The sequence below is a fragment of the Pezoporus occidentalis genome, unplaced genomic scaffold (genome assembly GCF_034315485.1).
Source record: "Pezoporus occidentalis ecotype Australia unplaced genomic scaffold, CSIRO_AGI_Poc_V1 ctg447, whole genome shotgun sequence".
NCBI classification, from domain to species: domain Eukaryota; kingdom Metazoa; phylum Chordata; class Aves; order Psittaciformes; family Psittacidae; genus Pezoporus; species Pezoporus occidentalis.
In genome coordinates, this window is record NW_026915777.1 from 76,435 (window position 1) to 97,995 (window position 21,561).

Consider the following 21,561-nt stretch of genomic DNA (forward strand, 5'->3'; position numbering starts at 1 on the left):
GGCAATGGGGTGGCCGAGACCCCCCCAGAGCAACCCCGGGGTCCCCACGCAATGCTGCGACCACAAAGGGACGGGGATGGCGCTGGGGGTGCTGCTGTGGGACCGGCATGGGGAATGAGGCCGGGATGGAGGCCCCTGTCCCCGCTGCCACTGACACCCGTTCTGGGCTCACCCTGCACCCCCCATGGGTGGCACTGGGGACAATGGGGTGTCCCCGCTGCCAGCACCCGGCTTCAGCCAGAACAAACGGGGTGGCACCGACATCCCAGTGTGCTGTGGGGATGCTGGGGCAGGACACAGGGATGGATGCAGGGATGGACACAGGGATGGATGCAGGGCAGGACACAGGGATGGATGCAGGGATGGATGCAGGGATGGACACAGGGATGGATGCAGGGATGGACACGGGGATGGATGAGGAGCAGGACACGGGGATGGATGCGGGGCAGGACACGGGGATGGATGCGGGGCAGGACACAGGGATGGATGCGGGGCAGGACACGGGGATGGATGCAGGGATGGACACGGGGATGGATGCAGGGATGGACACGGGGATGGATGAGGAGCAGGACACGGGGATGGATGCGGGGCAGGACACGGGGATGGATGCAGGGCAGGACACGGGGATGGATGCAGGGATGGACACGGGGATGGATGCGGGGCAGGACACGGGGATGGATGAGGAGCAGGACACGGGGATGGATGCGGGGCAGGACACGGGGATGGATGCAGGGCAGGACACGGGGATGGATGCAGGGATGGACACGGGGATGGATGCGGGGCAGGACACGGGGATGGATGCGGGGCAGGACACAGGGATGGATGCAGGGATGGACACGGGGATGGATGCGGGGCAGGACACAGGGATGGATGCGGAGCAGGACACAGGGATGGATGAGGAGCAGGACACGGGGATGGATGAGGAGCAGGACACGGGGAGGGATGAGGAGCAGGACACGGGGAGGGATGAGGAGCAGGACACGGGGATGGATGCGGGGCAGGACACGGGGATGGATGAGGAGCAGGACACGGGGATGGATGCAGGGCAGGACACGGGGATGGATGCGGAGCAGGACACGGGGAGGGATGAGGAGCAGGACACGGGGATGGATGAGGAGCAGGACACGGGGATGGATGAGGAGCAGGACACGGGGAGGGATGAGGAGCAGGACACGGGGAGGGATGAGGAGCAGGACACGGGGATGGATGCGGGGCAGGACACGGGGATGGATGCGGAGCAGGACACGGGGATGGATGCGGAGCAGGACACGGGGAGGGATGAGGAGCAGGACACGGGGATGGATGCGGGGCAGGACACGGGGATGGATGAGGAGCAGGACACGGGGATGGATGAGGAGCAGGACACGGGGATGGATGCGGGGCAGGACACGGGGATGGATGAGGAGCAGGACACGGGGATGGATGAGGAGCAGGACACGGGGATGGATGCAGGACGCGGGTACAGGAGCTGGTCCAGGACAGGTCAGAGCTGGTCCCACAAGCCCCGGGCCTGCCCCAGCTCCCCCCTCACCCCCTCCACCCCTCACTCCCCCCCCCCCGCTCTGCGCGGCCCCGCCGGGCGCAGCCGCTGCCGCAGGTTGCTGCAGCCTAATGAGTTTAGCGCCGTTAATTGCATTAAGCGGAGCAGCAGCAGCAGCCGGCGGCGGGGCCGGCGCCCATTGAATTAACTGCGATAGCAACGGCCCCGCAGAGCCCGGCCCCTGCCTGCACCCGCAGGGACCGGCCCTGCCTGCACCTACAGGGACCAGCCCCTGCCTGCACCCGCAGGATCGGCCCTGCCTGCACCTACAGGGACCGGCCCCTGCCTGCACCCGCAGGATCGGCCCTGCCTGCACCTACAGGGACCAGCCCCTGCCTGCACCCGCAGGATCGGCCCCTGCCTGCACCCACAGGATCGGCCCTGCCTGCACCCACAGGGACCAGCCCCTGCCTGCACCCGCAGGGTCGGCCCTGCCTGCACCCACCGCGGGGACCGGCCCCAGAGCCGGCCCTGACGAGGGTCTGGGGGGAGCGGGAAGGATGGAGGAGTGCGGGGGATGAGGCATGGGGTAGGGGATGGAGGAGGTGCAGGGTAGGAAATGGGGATGGATGTGGAGCAAGACACAGGGGTGGATGCAGGGCAGGAGATGGGATTGGGTGCAGGGCAGGAGATGGAGCAGGGCATGGGGCAGAACAGTTGGGAGCTGATCCTGCAGAACCAGGGGCTTCAATCCCCCCACAGGGCTCCAGGGGGGAATCGGTCCTTTCGAGCCTCTTTAGTGCAAGTGTTTGTCTGGAGAATGGCCCCAAATCCCACCAAATCCAACTAAATCCCCCCCCCCCCGCGGTGCTGCTGGAGCGGCCTGGCAAAGGCCTGGGCCTCAAGGATGGGGGAGAGCTCCGGAATTCATCCAGGGGGATTGGGAATGGGATGGGGATGGGATGGAATGTGGTAACATGGGGAAGGGGATGTGATGGAGGTGATGGCGAGGGTGAGGAGGGGGACAGGGGTGGGATGAGAATGAGGATGAAAATGAAATGGTGTTGAGGATGAGGATGGGATGGGGATGAGGGTGGGAATGAGATGAGAATGGGAATGGGGATAAAAATGAGGATGGGATGGGGATGGGATGAGGATGGGGATGAGGATAAAAATGGAGATAGTGATGGGGATAGGGAGGAAGATTAGGATGGAATGGAAATGGGGATGAGGATAAGGATTAGGATGAGGATGAGGACAGGGATGGGGAGGGGATGAAAATGGGATGGTGTTGAAGATGAGGATAAGGGTAAGGACGGGGATAGAGATGGGGATGGGGAGGACGAAGTTGGAATGGGGATGGGGATAGGGATGGGATGGGGATGTGAATGAGGACAGGGATGGCGCCGAGGCTGGATTCGGGTGCAACACCCCCGGGGCACTGTTCCGAGGGGGTGCGGAGGGGGGTGACGGGTCCAGGTCCCAGCGGGGCCGGCCGGGGGGTGCCGGGTCCCCACCAAGGGTTAACACCGGGACGGGGCGGGGGGGGGCGGCTCCTCCCGCCGCTGCCGCCGGCCCCGGGAGATATTGTCATGCAAAACCCGGGCGAGCGGCGAGCGCCGCTTTGTGCGCTGCCCCCCCGCCGCCGCCGCTATATCTACGGGCCGAGGCGGACCGGGGCGGGCCGGGGCGGCCGATGGAGGGGGCGGGCCGGGGGCCGGCGGGCCGGAGGCGGCGGTGACGGGCGGCCGGGAGCCGAGCCCGCTCCGTGCTCGCCATGGACTACTCCTACCTCAACTCCTACGATTCCTGCGTGGCCGCGATGGAGGCGTCCGCGTACGAGTTCAGCCCCTGCAGCCAGGCCGGCTCCTTCCAGTACGGACCCGTCCGAGGAGGGTTCGGCCCCGCCGCCGCCTGCGCCCCGCTCGGCCCCGGGAGCTGCGCCCTGGGAGCGCTGCGGGACCCGCAACCCGCTCCCTACCCCGCAGGTAACGGGCACCGGGGAACGGGGCGTCGGGCGTGGGGCTTAGGGACCTCCGCGGGCCGGTTCCACCCTTAACGTCGCTCCCCGGGGCCGCTGGTGCCCGGTTCTGTCCGTGCTCGGTGCCGTCGGGGACGGTGTCGGCGGTTCCCGGCGCCGCCGGTGCTCGGTGTCGGGTCTGTGCTGCCAGGGCCCGGTGCTGCCCGTTCCCCCCGTGCCGTTGCTTCTCGGGGCCGTCAGCGCTCGGTGCTGTCGGTTCCCGGAGCCGCCGGTGCCGGTACAGGCGGAGTTCGATGCCGCCGGTGCCCGGAGCCGTCAGTGTCCGGTACTGCCGGTTCCCGGAGCCGCTGGTGCCGGTACTGGCAGAGCTCGATGCTGTCGGTGCCGGTACCGTCGGTTTCCGGGGCTGTTCGTGCTCGATACTGCCGGCTCCCGGGGCCGCCGGTGCTCGATGCCTTTGGCGCTCGATGCCGTCAGGACTCGGTGCCATCGGTTCCCGGAGCCGTTGGTGCCCGGTACTGTCAGTGCTCGATGCTGTCTATGTCGGTGCTGTCGGTTCCCGGAGCCGCCGGTGCTGGTACAGGCAGAGCCCGATGCTGTCGGTGCCAAATGCGGTCGGTTCCCGGCGCTGGCAGTGCCCGGTACTGCCCTTCCCGGGGCCACCGGTGCCCGATGCCGTCAATGCCGGGTACTGCCGGTCTCCGGAGCCGTTGGTACCCGTTACTGCCGCTGCTCGATGCCGTCGGTGCCGGTACCATCGGTTCCCGGAGCCGTTGATGCCCGGTACCGTCCGTGCTCGGTGCCGCCAGTGCTGCAGGTTCCCGGGGCCACTCGTGCTCGATGCAGTCGGTTCCCGGTACCGTCAGGGAGCGGAGCCACCGGTTCCCGGTACCGCCGGTGCCCGGCACTGGCGAAGCTCGATGCTGCCTGTACCCGGTCCTGCCGGTTCCCAGAGCCGTTGGTGGCCGGTGCTGCCGGTTCCCAGAGCCCCCAGTGCTCGATGCCATCGCTTTACTTTGCTGTCCGTGCCCGGTCCTGCCGGTTCCCGGAGCCGTTGGTACCCGGTACGATCGGTGCTCGATGCCACCGGTATTGTCGGCTCCCGGGGCCGCCGGGGCCGGTACAGGCGGAGCTCGGTGCTGCCGGTGCCGGTACCGCCGGTTCCCGGCACTGTCGGAACTCGGTGCTGTCGGTTCCCGGTGCTGTCGGTGCCTGGTACCGCTGGTTACCGGATCCGTCGGTACCCGGTACTGTCCGTGCTCGATGCCGTCGGTGCCGATACTGTCAGTCCCCAGCGACGCTGGTACGCGGTACTTTGGGTGCACGCTGCCTCCCGTGTCCGGTACCGTCGGTTCCTGGTACCGCCGATTCCCGGCACTGTCAGGGCTCGATGCCGCCGGTAACCCCCGGTTCTTGGTGCCATCCATCCCGGCAGCGCCGCTTCCCGGAGCCGCCTGGGAGCGGATCCCCCGCAGCCCCCGGGCCCGGCCCTTTCCCACAGCGCGGGGCCGGGGGTCCCGGTAGCGGCGGCTCCTGGGGAACGGTTCCGGGGGTTCTCCGCCGCCGCACCCCCCTCCCCGCTCCGCTTTCGTTGCCGCCGCGGATGCTGCCCGCGGATGCGCCGACAACGAAGGAGCCGCGGGGCGGGACCGGCCGCGTCCCCCGGCCCCTGCCCCGGCCCCGGTCCCGGTCCCTGCCCCGCACCGCGCCAGGGGCCCCGCGTCCCCCCGAGGAGGTGGCGGCGGCAACGAACGAAAGGGACCGGGGGAAGCGGCCGAGCCCCGCCGCTGCCCTGCGCGGTGCATCCCGTCCCGGTGCATCCCGTCCCGGTGCATCCCGTCCCGGTGCATCCCGTCCCGGTGCATCCCTGCCCGGTGCATCCCTGCCCGGTGCATCCCGTCCCGGTGCATCCCGTCCCGGTGCATCCCTGCCTAGTGCATCCCGTCCCCGTGCATCCCGTCCCTGTGCATCCCGTCCTGGTGTCCATCTCGTTCCCGTGCATCCTGCCTGGTTCATCCCTTCCCAGTTCGCCCCTTCCCGCTACATCCCGTCCCGATTGATCCCTGCCTGGTTCATCCCTTCCCGGTGTGTTCTGTCCGGTGCATCCTGTTCCAGTGCATCCCTGCACGTTCCATCCCTTGCCGGTTCATCCCTGCCCGGTTCAACCCTTCCCGGTGTGTCCTGCCCCGTTCTCCCCTGCCTGGGTTATCCCTGCTCGCTTCATCCCTTCCTGGTGTATCCCGTCCCGATTAATCCTTGCCCGGTTCATCCCTTCCCACTGTGTTCTGCCTGTTTCATCCCGTCCCAGTTCGTCCCATCCCGGTGCGTCCCCGTTCCCACATCCTGCCCTGTGCATCCTGTTCCAGTGCATTCCATCCTAGCTCATCCCTGCCGGGTTTATCCCTTCCCGGTGCCTCCCTTCCCGGCGCGTCTGTGCCCTGTTTCCCCCTTCCCAGTTCATCCTGCCCGGTGCACCCCATCCTGGTGCATCCCTGCTCCCCACAACCCCCCCGGTGCACCCCATCCTGGTGCATCCCTGCTCCCCACAACCCGCCGGGTGCACCCCATCCTGGTGCATCCCTGCTCCCCACAACCCGCCGGGTGCACCCCATCCTGGTGCATCCCTGCTCCCCACAGCCCGCCCGGTGCACCCCATCCTGGTGCATCCCTGCTCCCCACAGCCCGCCCGGTGCACCCCATCCTGGTGCATCCCTGCTCCCCACAACCCGCCCGGTGCACCCCATCCTGGTGCATCCCTGCTCCCCACAACCCGCCCGGTTCATCCCATCCTGGTGCATCCCTGCTCCCCACAACCCGCCCGGTGCACCCCATCCTGGTGCATCCCTGCTCCCCACAACCCGCCCGGTGCACCCCATCCTGGTGCATCCCTGCTCCCCACAACCCGCCCGGTGCACCCCATCCTGGTGCATCCCTGCTCCCCACAACCCGCCCGGTGCACCCCATCCTGGTGCATCCCTGCTCCCCACAACCCGCCGGGTGCACCCCATCCTGGTGCATCCCTGCTCCCCACAACCTGCCCGGTTCATCCCATCCTGATCCATCCTGCCCGGTTCATCCCATCCCGGTGCCTTCCCTCCCGGTGCATCCTGCCCGGTTCATCCCATCCTGATCCATCCTGCCCGGTTCATCCCATCCCGGTGCTTTCCCTCCCGGTGCATCCTGCCCGGTTCATCCCATCCCGGCGCATCGCTCCCTGCTCTCTCATCCTGCCCACTGCCTCTGCCCACCCAACCCAGCGAGCCCCGGTGCCGGTCCCGGTGCCGGTCCCGCTGAGCCCCCCTCTCCCCGCAGTCCCCTACAAGTTCTTCTCGGAGGCGCAGGGCCTGAACGAGAAGCGGAAGCAGCGCCGGATCCGCACCACCTTCACCAGCTCCCAGCTCAAGGAGCTCGAGCGCGTCTTCGCCGAGACCCATTACCCCGACATCTACACCCGCGAGGAGCTGGCGCTCAAGATCGACCTCACCGAGGCCCGGGTGCAGGTGAGGGGCAGCGGGGGGGGACAAGGTCCTGCCGTGACGCCGGGCAGGGGCGCCTCGGTGCTGGGTGGTTGTGCACAAACCTTCAGTGGCTGCACCTAAACCTGGGCAGGTGCAGCTCAGCGTTGGGTGGCTGCACCTGGACTTGGCTCCTTGCACCTCAGCGTTGGGTTGATCGCACCTCATCATTGGGTGGCTGCACCTCATCACTGGGTGGCTGCACCTCGGCTTTGGGTGGCTGCACCTCATCACTGGGTGGCTGCACCTCGGCTTTGGGTGGCTGCACCTCATCATTGGGTGGCTGCACCTCGGCTTTGGGTGGCCGCATCCCAGCCTTCGGTGGCCACATCCCAACCTTGGGTGGCCTCATCCTAACCTTGGGTGGCTGCATCCCAACCTTGGGTATCTGCATCCCAGCCTTGGGTGGCTGCACCTCATCATTGGGTGGCTGCACCTCGGCTTTGGGTGGTTGCATCCCAACCTTGGGTATCTGCATCCCAGCCTTGGATGGCTGCACCTTGGCTTTGGGTGGTCGCACCCCAGCCTTCAGTGGCCGCATCCCAACCTTGGGTATCTGCATCCCAGCCTTGGGTGGTTGCATCCCAACTTTGGGTGACTGCATCCCAACCTTGGCTGGGTGCATCCCAACCTTGGGTGGTTGCATCCCAGCCTTGGGTGGCCGCATCCCAGCCTTCGGTGGCCACATCCCAACCTTGGGTGGCCGCATCCCAGCCTTGGGTAACTGCATCCCAACCTTGGGTGGCCGCATCCCAGCCTTGGGTAACTGCATCCCAGCCTTGGGTGGCTGCACCTCATCATTGGGTGGCTGCACCTCGGCTTTGGGTGGCCGCATCCCAACCTTGGGTATCTGCATCCCAGCCTTGGGTGGCTGCATCCCAGCCTTGGGTGGCTGCACCTTGGCTTTGGGTGGTCACACCCCAGCCTTCGGTGGCCTCATCCCAACCTTGGGTGGTTGCATCCCAGCCTTGGGTGGTTGCATCCCAGCCTTGGGTGGCCGCATCCCAACCTTGGCTGGGTGCATCCCAACCTTGGGTGACCGCATCCCAACTTTGGGTGGCTGCATCCCAACCTTGGGTGTTTGCATCCCAGCCTTGGGTGGCCGCATCCCAACCTTGGGTAACTGCATCCCAACCTTGGGTGTTTGCCTTCTAACTTCGGGTGGCTGCATCCCAGCCTTGGGTGTCTGTGCCCTGACCCTGGCTTTTCACGGCATGGTTTGGGCTGGACAGGACCCAGAGCTCGCCCAGCTCCGGCCCTGCGGCGGGCGCGGACACCTCGCACCCCACCGGCTCACCCAGGGCCCCCTCCAACGTGCCCTTGCCTGATCTCACCTCCCCCTTGGGGGCTGCTCCCGAGCCCCGGGACCCTCCCGCGAGGACCCCGCGGGCTCCGCTGCTGGCGGGGGCGGCGCTGGGGGCTCCTCCTGCCCCGCTCTTCCCCACGGGGTGGGGGGGTTCAGGGTTCAGGCCCCAGGCCCCGGCTCTGCCCCACCGCCCCCCCCGTCCCCAGGTGTGGTTCCAGAACCGCCGCGCCAAGTTCCGCAAGCAGGAGCGGGCGGCGAGCGCCAAGGGCGGCGGCGGCGCGGGGGGGAAGAAGCCGGAGCCGCGCTCGCCCTCCGAGGACGAGGACTCCAAGGAGTCCACGAGCAGCCCCGCTCCCGACAGCACCGCGTCCCTGCCCGCGCCCGCCAGCCCCGGCCCCGCGCCCGCCCCGCACGGCCTCAAGGCTCCGGCGTGGGCCGCGGCGGGCGCGGAGCTGCTCAAGGGCTGGCAGCAGCCCCCGGAGCCCGCACCCGGGCCCTTCTCCGGCGTCCTCGGCTCCTTCCATCGGAAGCCGAGCGGGCTCAAGGCCAACCTCTTCTGATGGGGCCCCGGAGCGCCCCGCTCCCGCGTCCCACGGGACCCCCCCCCCCACCCCCGGGGGGAGGAAGCACTTTAGGGGTGGGGAAGTGGGGGGCACAGGGTGCTGAGCGGGGCCCCCCCCCGCGTGGCGATGGGGTGATGCTCACCGGGAGTACCAGGGGTGATGCCGACGGGAGCGGAGGCACCGGGAGCAGCCACTGCCCCCCCCCCCATGTGCCAAATCTCCCCCTGGATGGGGCTGGAGCGGGATGGACCCCCCCAAACCACCAGTGGGACCCCTCGGAGGAGCAGGGACCCCCCCCACACAGTGCCCATGTGAAGGGGTCCCGGGGTGACACACACACACACACACACTGGGGGGGGGCCTCCGGTGTATGGGGGGGTGTGGGGGGGTGGTTTTTAACCGGTTGTAATTTATTGCCCTGTTTGCAAATGGCGTTAATCCAATAAACTTAATTTATTGATGAGGCACCAGCCCCCCCCCCCCCAGGGACCCCCCTCAATGACCCCCATCTCTAGGGACCACTCCCCCTCCACTGACGCTGCCGCCCCCCCCCCACCAAGGACCCCTTGGGACTCCCCCCTCCGGGTCAACACCCCCATGGGCAGCCCCCCCCACCCCATAGCACGACCACAGTGGCCTCTCACGTGGTGCTGGGACCAGTAAAACCAGTATGGAAGGGCCACTCCACGCTGAGACCAGTATGGCCAGTCCAGAGGGTCCCCACCTTAATGGGAACAGTCCAGAGCATCTCCCACCATACTGGGACCAGTGTGGCCATGTTACTGAGGGTCCCCATCATGCTGGGACCACTACAGCCAGTTTGGAGGCTCCTGGACTATACTGGTCCCAGTACAGCCAGTCTGGAGCATCCCATCCACTCTGGCACCAGCACAACCAGTGCGGAGGCTCCTGGACCACTGTGGTTCCAGTTCCCCATCCCACCACCCTCCCCACGTCAATCCCGGGAACCTCCGGGGGGGTCCATCCCGCTGACCCACAGGGAACCCCCCAGATCCCGGGATATGGACACGGACACGGACACGACTCGAGGCTTTACTGGGTCAAGTTCACACCAAAGGGGGTGCGGGGGGGTCGGGCCCATCCTTCATCTCAGCCGGAGCAGAACTGGGGGGACACGGGGGGGGCCCGATGAAGGGAGGGAGGAGATGGGGGGGGCTGGGAGCACCCATCACCCCCTCATCATCCCCCATTGATCCTGGGGTGCAGGCCATGGGGCCAGGGAGAGCCTGGGGGGGACACATTGGTGGGTGACCCCCACCATGGGGTCCCCCTGTTCTGGGGACCACCCCATCTTGGGGACCCCCACCCCTAATGGTGATGCCCTATCCTGAGCATCCCCCACCGTGGGGGACCCCCATCCTAGGGAGACCCTGGGGACCCTCCCTGGAAGGGCACTTGGTGAAGCTGGGGGGTGAGCACCCATGGGGGGGTCTGGGGAGCACCCATGCTGGGGGTCCTGGTTCCAGCCCTGCTGCCCCCAAGGGTGACGCAGCCCCAGGAGGGGACGGATCCAGTAAGCAGTACCTGATGGGCAAACTGGGGATGGGGGGGGGGGCACCCCAAGGCACTGGTGGTGATGGGAGGGGGCGTTGGGTGAAGGCACTGGTGGGGTTCTGCTGTGGTGGGACCCTATGGGTGGGGATGGGACCCTACTGGTGATGATAGGACCCCACAGGTGGTGATGGGACCCCATGGTGGTGATGGGACCCCATGGTAGTGATGGGACCCCATGGTGGTGATGGGACCCCATGGTGGTGATGGGACCCCATGGTAGTGATGGGACCCCATGGTGGTGATGGGATGCCATGGTGGTGATGGGACCTCATGGTTGTGATGGGACCCCATGGTGGTGATGGGACCCCATGGTGGTGATGGGACCCCATGGTAGTGATGGGACCCCATGGTGGTGATGGGACCCCATGGGTGGGGATGGGACCCTACTGGTGATGATAGGACCCCACGGGTGGTGATGGGACCCCATGGTGGTGATGGGACCCCATGGTGGTGATGGGGCCTCATAGGTGATTGCGGGACCCCATGGGTGGTGATGGGAACCTATGGGTGGGAATGGGCACTCTGAGGTCTCCCTGGTGTCACCCATGGGGGCTGGTAGAGCACCCCCATCCCAATCCCATCCCATCCCATCTCCCGTTTCCCACATCCCATCTTGGCATCATGAAGGCACTTGGGTTGAGCCACAGCGCTGCTCAGAGCTTCCTCCTCCCTGGGTGCAAGGGGCCGTGGGGGCACCCTGAGGTCCGGGGGGGGGTGTGGGTGGGTATCACCCCAACCCCCCCCCCAAGACCCCCCAATAAATAAGAAATAACTTAACCAAGGGGAGCCCCATGATGGGACCCCCTGAAATTGTCTGACCAGGTCCCAGCACCCCCAACCCCCCCCTGCACCCCCATTGCCCAGCGCCCAGGATGGGGGTCCTGGTGATGCTGGTGGGGATCCGGGCCAAGGGGATGCAGATCCGGGATGATGGGATCCAGGATGCTGCAGGGATGCAGGATCCAGGATGCTGCCGGGATGGGGGATCCAGGATGCAGGATCCAGGATGGGGGATCCAGGATGCTGCCGGGATGCAGGATCCAGGATGCAGGATCCAGGATGCTGCTGGGATGGGGGGGATCCAGGATGCAGGATCCATGATGCTGCCGGGATGCAGGATCCAGGATGCAGGATCCAGGATGCTGCCGGGATGCGGGATCCAGGATGCAGGATCCAGGATGGGGGATCCAGGATGCTGCCGGGATGCAGGATCCAGGATGCAGGATCCAGGATGCAGGATCCATGATGCTGCCGGGATGCAGGATCCAGGATGCTGCCGGGATGGGGGATCCAGGATGCAGGATCCAGGATGCTGCCGGGATGCAGGATCCAGGATGCAGGATCCAGGATGCTGCCCGGATGGGGGATCCCAGCTACTTGCGGAGCTGGAGGCTCTCCAGGAGGACCCGCTTGTGGCCCGGATCCCGCACTCCGGCCTCCTCCAAGTCCTCCTCCGTGATGTCACTGGGGGGGGGGCACACATGGGGGTCACAGAACCAAAGGGGGGCACCCACACTTGGGGGGGGCACCCAGCCCATGGGGTTCCCGGGTCCACACCCAGGCTCTGGCTATGGGGTGATGCAGTGTGGGGGGGGGAGCAGCAGGGATGCTCCCAGGGGCAATGGGGACCCCCCGGGGGTCTCCCCAAGGGCAGAGTCTCCCCCCCCCCCACGCCGGCACCCGTGGTTCCCCCCAGGGAGGATGCGATGGGTGGGGGGGTGACCGGGGGAGGGTCCTGGGGGGTGTTTTGGGGCCGTCCCCCCCCCGCTCACCTGAGGAACTCGAGGTCGTCCCAGCCGTTGTGCACCAGCCCCTGCTCGTACCTCTGCAGCCCCAGGGCGCGCAGCCAGACCCCCACAGCACCCCCGGCACCCACCGCCTGCGGAGAGCACCCAGTGCCTGGAGAGAGCACCCCCAGCACCCACCGCCTGCAGAGAGCACCCATCAGCACCAGGGCACCCACAGCACCCCACAGCACCCCACAGCACCCACCGCCTGCGGAGAGCACCCATCAGCACCAGGGCACCCACAGCACCCCACAGCACCCCACAGCACCCACCGCCTGCAGAGAGCACCCAGTGCCTGGAGAGAGCACCCCCAGCACCCCCGGCACCCACTGCCTGCGGAGAGCACCCATCAGCGCCAGGGCACCCCCAGCACCCCCGGCACCCACCGCCTGCGGAGAGCACCCATCAGCGCCAGGGCACCCACAGCACCCCCGGCACCCACCACCTGCTGAGAGCACCCATCAGCACCAGGGCACCCACAGCATGCCACAGCACCCACTGCCTGCGGAGAGCACCCATCAGCGCCAGGGCACCCACAGCACCCCCGGCACCCACTGCCTGCGGAGAGCTCCCACTGCCACCCCACTGTCACCCCCCAGCACCCACTGCCTGGGGAGAGCACCCATTGTCACTCCACAGCACCCACCTACACCCCATAGCACCCCACGGCACCCACCCATCGGTTCCACAGCACCCCCAACATCCACCCGCAGTGCCCCACAGCCCCCTGGGGGTCTCCCCCAAAAGAACCACAATAAGGGACACTGGGGGGGGTCTCATCATGCATCAACCCCCATCGCCCTACACCCATCTCCTGCTCCCATCACCCATCGCCCATCACCCATCTCCCATCTCCCATCTCCCATCACCCATCTCCCATCACCCATCACCCATCTCCCATCACCCATCACCCATCTCCCATCACCCATCTCCCATCACCCATCTCCCATCTCCCATCTCCCATCACCCATCTCCCATCTCCTGCTCCCATCTCCCATCACCCATCTCCCATCACCCATCACCCATCTCCTGCTCCCATCTCCCATCTCCCATCACCCATCGCCCATCACCCATCTCCCATATCCCATCACCCATCTCCCATCACCCATCTCCCATCTCCCATCACCCATCTCCCATCACCCATCTCCCATCTCCCATCTCCCATCTCCCATCACCCATCTCCCATCACCCATCTCCCATCACCCATCTCCCATCTCCCATCTCCCATCACCCATCTCCCATCTCCCATCTCCCATCTCCCATCTCCCATCACCCATCTCCCATCTCCCATCACCCATCTCCCATCTCCCATCTCCCATCTCCCATCACCCATCTCCCATCTCCTGCTCCCATCTCCCATCTCCCATCACCCATCACCCATCTCCCATCTCCCATCACCCATCTCCCATCACCCATCTCCCATCACCCATCACCCATCTCCCATCACCCATCACCCATCTCCCATCTCCTGCTCCCATCTCCCATCTCCCATCACCCATCACCCATCTCCCATCTCCCATCACCCATCTCCCATCTCCCATCACCCATCTCCCATCACCCATCACCCATCTCCCATCACCCATCACCCATCACCCATCTCCCATCACCCATCACCCATCTCCCATCTCCTGCTCCCATCTCCCATCTCCCATCACCCATCACCCATCTCCCATCTCCCATCACCCATCTCCCATCACCCATCTCCCATCACCCATCTCCCATCTCCCATCACCCATCTCCCATCTCCCATCACCCATCACCCATCACCCATCTCCCATCTCCCATCACCCATCACCCATCTCCCATCTCCCATCTCCCATCTCCCATCTCCCATCTCCCATCTCCCATCTCCCATCACCCATCTCCCATCACCCATCTCCCATCTCCCATCACCCATCATCCATCTCCCATCTCCCATCACCCATCTCCCCGTCATCTCCCCGGCATCTCCCCCCATCTCCCCCCCATCTTCCATCACCCATCTCCCATCTCCCCCCCATCTCCCCCCATCTCCCCCCCATCTCTCCCCCATCTCCCATCTCCCTGGCATCTCCCCCCCCCATCTCCCCCATCTCCCCGCCATCTCCCCCCCATCGCACATCTCCCATCTCCCATCTCCCCCCCATCTCCCCCATCTCCCCCCCATCTCTCCCCCATCTCCCATCTCCCATCTCCCTGGCATCTCCCCCCCCATCTCCCCCATCTCCCCCCACATCTCCCCCCCATCTCCCATCACCCATCTCCCATCTCCCCCATCTCCCCCATCTCCCCCCTATCTCCCATCTCCCCCCATCTCTCCCCCATCTCCCCCCCATCTCCCATCTCCCCCCCCCATCTCCCATCTCCCCCCATCTCCCCCATCTCCCCCCATCTCCCCCATCTCTTCCCCATCTCTCCCCCATCTCCCCCCATCTCCCATTTCCCCCCATCTCCCATCTCCCCGGCATCTCCCCCCCCATCTCCCCGCCATCTCCCCCGCATCGCACATCTCCCATCTCCCATCTCCCCCCATCTCCCCCATCCCCCCCATCTCCCCCCTGTATCTCTCCTCCCATCTCCCCCCATCTCCCCCCATCTCCCCCCATCTCCCCCATCTCCCCCATCCCCTGCCCTCCCCGCCCTCACCTCCTCTGCCAGCTCCTCCTGGATGCTCTCCCGGATGGGGTGCGTGCGGAACGCGGCCCCTGCGCGCCCGTGCTCGTGGGGCAGGCGCGGGCCGGCCCCGAACTCCTCCTCGCTCAGGCTCTTCGCCATCTGCAGCACGGAGCAGGAGCCGTCGGGGCCCGGCTGCAGGCGCGGGGGGAGCCCCTCGGTGGGGCCGGGCCGGGGCCGCGGCTCCTCCCGGCCCGGGGGCTCCGTGGCCGCGTCCCTGGGCAGCGGCGGCGGGGGGAAGTCGGGCGGGGGGAGGTTGAGCGCGTCCTCGTCCTCGGAGCTCCCGTCCCGCGGCGCGGGGGGGCTGGAGGCGCGGCGCCGCTGCGGGACCCCCTCGAGCACGTAGTAAGCGGGGTTGTTGAAGCTGGTGTGCAGCGGCTCCGGGTCCGGCCTGGGGCTGCGGGCAGCGGGGGGTACGTGGGTGATGGGTGGGGGGGTACATGGGTGATGGGGGCTCAAGGGTGATGGGGGGGGTACGTGGGTGGTGGGGGTACATGGGTGGTGGGGGAGTACGGGTGATGGGGGTACATGGGTGATGGGGTGGCATGGGTGGTGGGGGGCTATGGGTGATGGGTGGGGGGGTACATGGGTGATGGGTACATGGGTGATGGGTACATGGGTGATGGGGGGGCATGGGTGATGAGGGGACACGGGTGATGGGGGGGGGGTGATGGGTGGTGGGGGGTACATGGGTGATGGGGGGTACAGGTGATGGGGGGGTACATGGGTGATGGGGGGGGTACGTGGGTGGTGGGGGGTACATGGGTGATGGGGGGCATGGATGATGGGGGTACATGGGTGATGGGGGGGGCATGGGTGATGGGGGCGCATGGGTGATGGGGGTACATGGGTGATGGGGGGGCATGGGTGATGGGGGGCATGGGTGGTGGGGGGTACATGGGTGATGGGGGGGCACGGGTGATGGGGGGTACATGGGTGATGGGGGGGCATGGGTGATGGGGGGTACATGGGTGATGGGGGGTACATGGGTGATGGGGGGTACATGGGTGATGGGGAGGTCCCATGGATGATGGGGGGGTCCTATGGGTGATCCATGGGTGATGGGGGTCCCACCACACGGGTGATGGGGGGGGCATGCGGTATGGGGCTGGGGGCCGTGGGGCAGGGATGGTGCTGCATGGGTGATCCGCAGGCTGGGAATGGTGGAGGGGGCACGGCTGCGGGCTTGCGGGTGGAGGATCTGTGGGAGAGGGGATACATGGGGGTGAACGGGGATGGGGGGATGCATGGGTGATGGGGTTTGGATGGCAATGGGTGATGCAGGGGCCCATGGGGGTGATCAGGGGAGGTCCAATGCATCTGATGGGGGGATGCACCGGGATGGGGGGATCCCATGGGTGATGGGGGATCCAGGGGTGATGGGGGGTGCATTGGGATGGGGGGATGCACTGGGATGGGGTCCATGGGTGATGGGGGGGTCCAGGGGTGATGGGGAGGGTCCATGGGTGATGGGGAGGTCCCATGGATGTTGGGGGGGTCCCATGGATGATGGGGGGGTCCTATGGGTGATCCATGGGTGATGGGGGGTCCATGGTCCCACCACACGCACCGGCTGGGGGCGGGCTCATCCCTGCGGTGTGGGGCTGGGGGCCGTGGGGCAGGGATGGTGCTGCTCTGCTCCGGCTCCTCCGCAGGCTTGGGAATGGTGGAGGGATCGGCAGCGGCTGCGGGCTTGCGGGTGGAGGATCTGTGGGAGAGGGGATACATGGGGGAGAACGGGGATGGGGTTGGATGCATCGGGATGGGGTTGGATGCACCAGGATGGGGTTGGATGCACCAGGATGGGGCTCAGACCCCCGGGATGGGGTTTGGATGCACCAGGATGGGGTTTGGATGCACCGGGATGGGGTTTGGATGCACCGGGATGGGGTTTGGATGCACCAGGATGGGGTTTGGATGCACCGGGATGGGGTTTGGATGCACTGGGATGGGGCTCAGACCCCCAGGATGGGGTTTGGATGCACCGGGATGGGGTTTGGATGCACTGGGATGGGGCTCAGACCCCCGGGATGGGGTTTGGATGCACCGGGATGGGGTTTGGATGCACGGGGATGGGGCTCGGACCCCCAGCACAGGGTGTCGAAGGCACTGAAACCCCATCCCTGGCACAGTCAGCACCGGGGCCATCCCCACCACATCCCAGAGGGATGCTCGCAGCACCACCCATGATCCCATGGGATCGGGGGGCACCTGAACCCCCCCGGCCCCCCTGCCCATACCTGGCACAGTCCTGGGTGGCCCTGGCACCCAGCGGCACCTTCCCCTTGCTGGCGGCGGCCTCATCCTTGTCGATGCTGATCCACTCTGCCGGGGCAGGAGGTCACGGGAGGGTCCCACACATCCCAATGGAGGATCCCATACATCCCAATGGAGGGTCCCATCATCCCAATGGAGGGTCCCATCATCCCAATGGGAGATCCCACACATCCCAATGGAGGGTCCCATCATCCCAATGGGGGTTCCCATACATCCCAGTGCAGGATCCCATCATCCCAATGGGGGTTCCCATTATCCCAATGGATGATCCCATACATCCCAATGGGGCATCCCATACAGCCCAATGGAGGATCCCATCATCCCAGTGGAGGATGCCATCATCCCAATGGAGTATCCCATAATCCCAATGCCATCATGCCAATGGAGGATCCCATATACCCCAACGGAGGACCCCATCATCCCAATGGAGGATCCCATTGGAGGACTCTATCATCCCAATGGAGGATCCCAATGGAGGACCCCATCATCCCAATGGAGGATCCCTTTGGAGCATCCCATCATCCGAATTGAGGATCCCATCATCCCAATGGAGGACCCCATTGGAGGGTCCCATCATCCCAATGGAGGATCCCATTGGAGGACCCCATCATCCCAATGGAGGACCCCATCATCCCCATGGAGGATCCCTTTGGAGGATCCCATCATCCCAATGGAGGATCCCATCATCCCAATGGAGGATCCCATACATCCCAATGGAGGATCCCACACATCCCAATGGAGGATCCCATTGGAGGACCCCATCATCCCAACAGAGGATCCCAATGGAGGACCCCATTGGAGGACCCCGTCATCCCAATGGAGGATCCCATTGGAGGACCCCATCATCCCAATGGAGGATCCCAATGGAGGACCCCATCATCCCAATGGAGGACCCCATCATCCCAATGGAGGATCCCTTTGGAGGATCCCATCATTCCAATGGAGGATCCCATCATCCCAACGGAGGATCCCATTGGAGGACCCCATCATCCCAACGGAGGATCCCATTGGAGGACCCCATCATCCCAATGGAGGATCCCTTTGGAGGATCCCATCATCCCAATGGAGGACCCCATCATCCCAATGGAGGATCCCTTTGGAGGATCCCATCATTCCAATGGAGGATCCCATCATCCCAACGGAGGATCCCATTGGAGGACCCCATCATCCCAACGGAGGATCCCATTGGAGGACCCCATCATCCCAATGGAGGATCCCTTTGGAGGATCCCATCATCCCAATGGAGGACCCCATCATCCCAATGGAGGACCCCATTGGAGGATCCCATCATCCCAATGGAGGACCCCATCATCCCAATGGAGGATCCCATTGGAGGACTCTATCATCCCAATGGAGGATCCCAATGGAGGACCCCATCATCCCAATGGAGGATCCCTTTGGAGCATCCCATCATCCGAATTGAGGATCCCATCATCCCAATGGAGGACCCCATTGGAGGGTCCCATCATCCCAATGGAGGATCCCATTGGAGGACCCCATCATCCCAATGGAGGACCCCATCATCCCCATGGAGGATCCCTTTGGAGGATCCCATCATCCCAATGGAGGATCCCATCATCCCAATGAAGGATCCCAATGGAGGACCCCATCATCCCAATGGAGGATCCCATTGGAGGACCCCATCATCCCAATGGAGGATCCCTTTGGAGGATCCCATCATCCCAATGGAGGATCCCATTGGAGGACCCCATCATCCCCACGGAGGATCCCATTGGAGGACCCCATCATCCCAATGGAGGATCCCTTTGGAGGATCCCATCATCCCAACGGAGGATCCCATTGGAGGACCCCATCATCCCAACGGAGGATCCCATTGGAGGACCCCATCATCCCAATGGAGGATCCCATTGGAGGACCCCATCATCCCAATGGAGGATCCCTTTGGAGGATCCCATCATCCCAATGGAGGATCCCATTGGAGGACCCCATCATCCCCACGGAGGATCCCAATGGAGGACCCCATCATCCCAGTGGAGGACCCCATTGGAGGACCCCATCATCCCCATGGAGGACCCCATCATCCCCACGGGGGTTCCCCCACCTCCCGCGGGGGCGTCCCTCACCGTAGAGCCTCTCGCGGGTGCCCAGGCGCTCGGCGGGCACCCTCACGCGCATGCAGCCGCGGATGTTGCCGGTCTCCTCGCCGCGGTGCGACAGGAAGGTGAGGAACTGCTGCGCCGTGCTGCCGATCATGGACTTGAGCGCGATCACGCACTCCCCTGGGACGGCAGCCGGGACGGGGTGAGCGGCATCCCATGGGAATACCCCCCCCGCCGGGATGGAGGCACTCACCGTAGGACTCGTACCCATCCAGGGACTTGACGGTGAGCAGGAGGTGCTGGTCCTGCAGGTACTCGATGTCCGAGAGGATGGGCTTCAGCTGCGGGGTGGAGGGCGTGAGATGGGATGGGATGGGATGGGATGGGATGGGATAGAGATGGGATGGGATGGGATGGGATGGGATGGGATGGGATGGGATAGAGATGGGATGGGATAGGGATGGGATGGGATAGAGTTGGGATGGGATAGAGATGGGATGGGATGGGATAGAATAGAGATGGGATGGGATGGGATGAGATGGGATGGGATGTGGTGGGATGTGATAGGATGTGACTAGATGAGATAGGATGACATGGGATGTGATGGGATGTGGTGGGGATGTGGTAGGATGTGATGGGATGGGGTAGGATGTGGTGGGATGTGATGGGATGTGGTGGGATATGATAGAATGTGACTGGATGAGATAGGATGACATGGGATGTGGTGGGGACATGGTAGGATGTGATGGGATGTGGTGGGATGTGGTAGGATGTAACGGGATGTGGTGGGATGTGACTGGATGAGATAGGATGACATGGGGTGTGATGGGCTGAGTTGGGATGTGATGGGCTGAGTTGGGATGTGATGGGCTGAGTTGGGATGTGATGTGATGATACAGGATGTGATGGGCTGTGATAGGCTGAGTTGGGATGTGATGTGATGGGATGATACAGGATGTGATGGGCTGTGATGGGCTGAGTTGGGATGTGATGGGCTGAGTTGGGATGTGATGGGCTGTGATGGGCTGAGTTGGGATGTGATGGGCTGTGATGTGACGCTGGCACCTGGGGCTCCCCCTGCTCATACCCCCCTCACCCCCCCTCACCGTGGGCAGCTGCCGGGATGACCACTGCACCTTGAGGAAGTTGATGTTGTCGCTGCTCTGGGCATCGTTCTCGAAGCTCTTCTTGAACTCTGGGGCGATGGGGACATCAAACAGCACCCCCGGGACCCCAAACAGCCCCCAGGACCCCAAACAGCACCCCCGGGACCCCAAACACCTCCCTGGGACCCCAAACACCCCCCTGGGACCCCAAACACCCCCTGGGACCCCAAACAGCACCCCCGGGACCCCAAACACCCCCCAGGACCCCAAACACCCCCCAGGACCCCAAACCCCCCCCGGGACCCCAAACAGCACCCCCAGGACCCCAAACACCCCCCAGGACCCCAAACACCCCCCAGGACCCCAAACACCCCCCGGGACCCCAAACACCCCCCAGGACCCCAAACAGCACCCCCAGGACCCCAAACACCCCCCTGGGACCCCAAACACCCCCCAGGACCCCAAACACCCCCCAGGACCCCAAACACCCCCCAGGACCCCAAACAGCACCACCGGGACCCCAAAACCTCCCGGGACCCCAAACACCCCCCGGGACCCCAAACCCCCCCCGGGACCCCAAACACCCCCTTGGGACCCCAAACACCCCCTTGGGACCCCAAACCCCACCCGGACCCCGTCACCTTCCAGGCAGGTGGAGTAGAACTCGATGAAGAACTTGGTGCGGCTCGAAGTCTTCACGATGGCCTCGATGCTCTCGAACTCGATGTGCGCCTGCTCCGAGGACTTGGAGAGCCCTGCAGGGGCACACAGAGCATGGGGGACCCCCCGGGCCCCCCCACACCGTGCCAAGGGAGGGCTGGGACAGGCGGGGGGGGACGGGGGGAGCAGGCACCTTTCTTGGAGACAAACTGGGAGGTGACCCCCACCTCGAAGGAGGCGAAGACGGGAGAGTGGTCACTGGTGACAATGTCATCGGTGCACCCTGAGGGCGAGCAGTGGGGGGTCAGGGTGCCCATGGGGGGGTCAGGGTGCCCATGGCGGGTCAGGGTGCCCATGGGGGGGGGTCAGGGTGCCCATGGGGGGGTCAGGGGGGGGGGGTCAGGGTGCCCATGGTGGGTCAGGGTGCCTGTAGGGGGTCAGGGTGCCCACGGGGGGTCAGGGTGCCCATGGGGGGGGGTCAGGGTGCCCATGGAGGGTCAGGGTGCCCATGGCGGGTCAGGGTGCCCATGGGGGGGTCAGGGTGCCCATGGGGGGGGTCAGGGTGCCCATGGGGGGGGGGTCAGGGTGCCCATGGGGGG

General features: G+C 65.4%; 2 protein-coding genes across 2 annotated transcripts; one reads left to right on the top strand and one right to left on the bottom strand.

Moving 5' to 3' along the window:
* Nucleotides 1-2,886: 2,886 nt before the first annotated feature.
* Nucleotides 2,887-8,864, top strand: PHOX2A (paired like homeobox 2A). The gene is made up of 3 exons (XM_062635058.1): nt 2,887-3,468; nt 6,774-6,961; nt 8,489-8,864. The coding sequence occupies exons 1-3, from the start codon at nt 3,258-3,260 to the stop codon at nt 8,840-8,842; spliced, it is 753 nt and encodes a 250-aa protein (XP_062491042.1). The 5' UTR covers nt 2,887-3,257; the 3' UTR covers nt 8,843-8,864.
* Nucleotides 8,865-11,596: 2,732 nt separating this feature from the next.
* LOC134172167 (phosphatidylinositol 3,4,5-trisphosphate 5-phosphatase 2-like) lies at nt 11,597-21,279 on the bottom strand. Its single transcript, XM_062635055.1, has 10 exons — nt 21,156-21,279; nt 20,944-21,057; nt 20,303-20,391; nt 19,450-19,537; nt 19,221-19,376; nt 17,100-17,184; nt 16,430-16,567; nt 14,833-15,256; nt 12,193-12,299; nt 11,597-11,884 (listed from the first exon to the last, which is right to left on the bottom strand). Exons 1-10 carry the CDS (start codon nt 21,277-21,279, stop codon nt 11,794-11,796), a joined length of 1,416 nt encoding a protein of 471 aa, XP_062491039.1. The 3' UTR covers nt 11,597-11,793.
* Nucleotides 21,280-21,561: the final 282 nt, after the last annotated feature.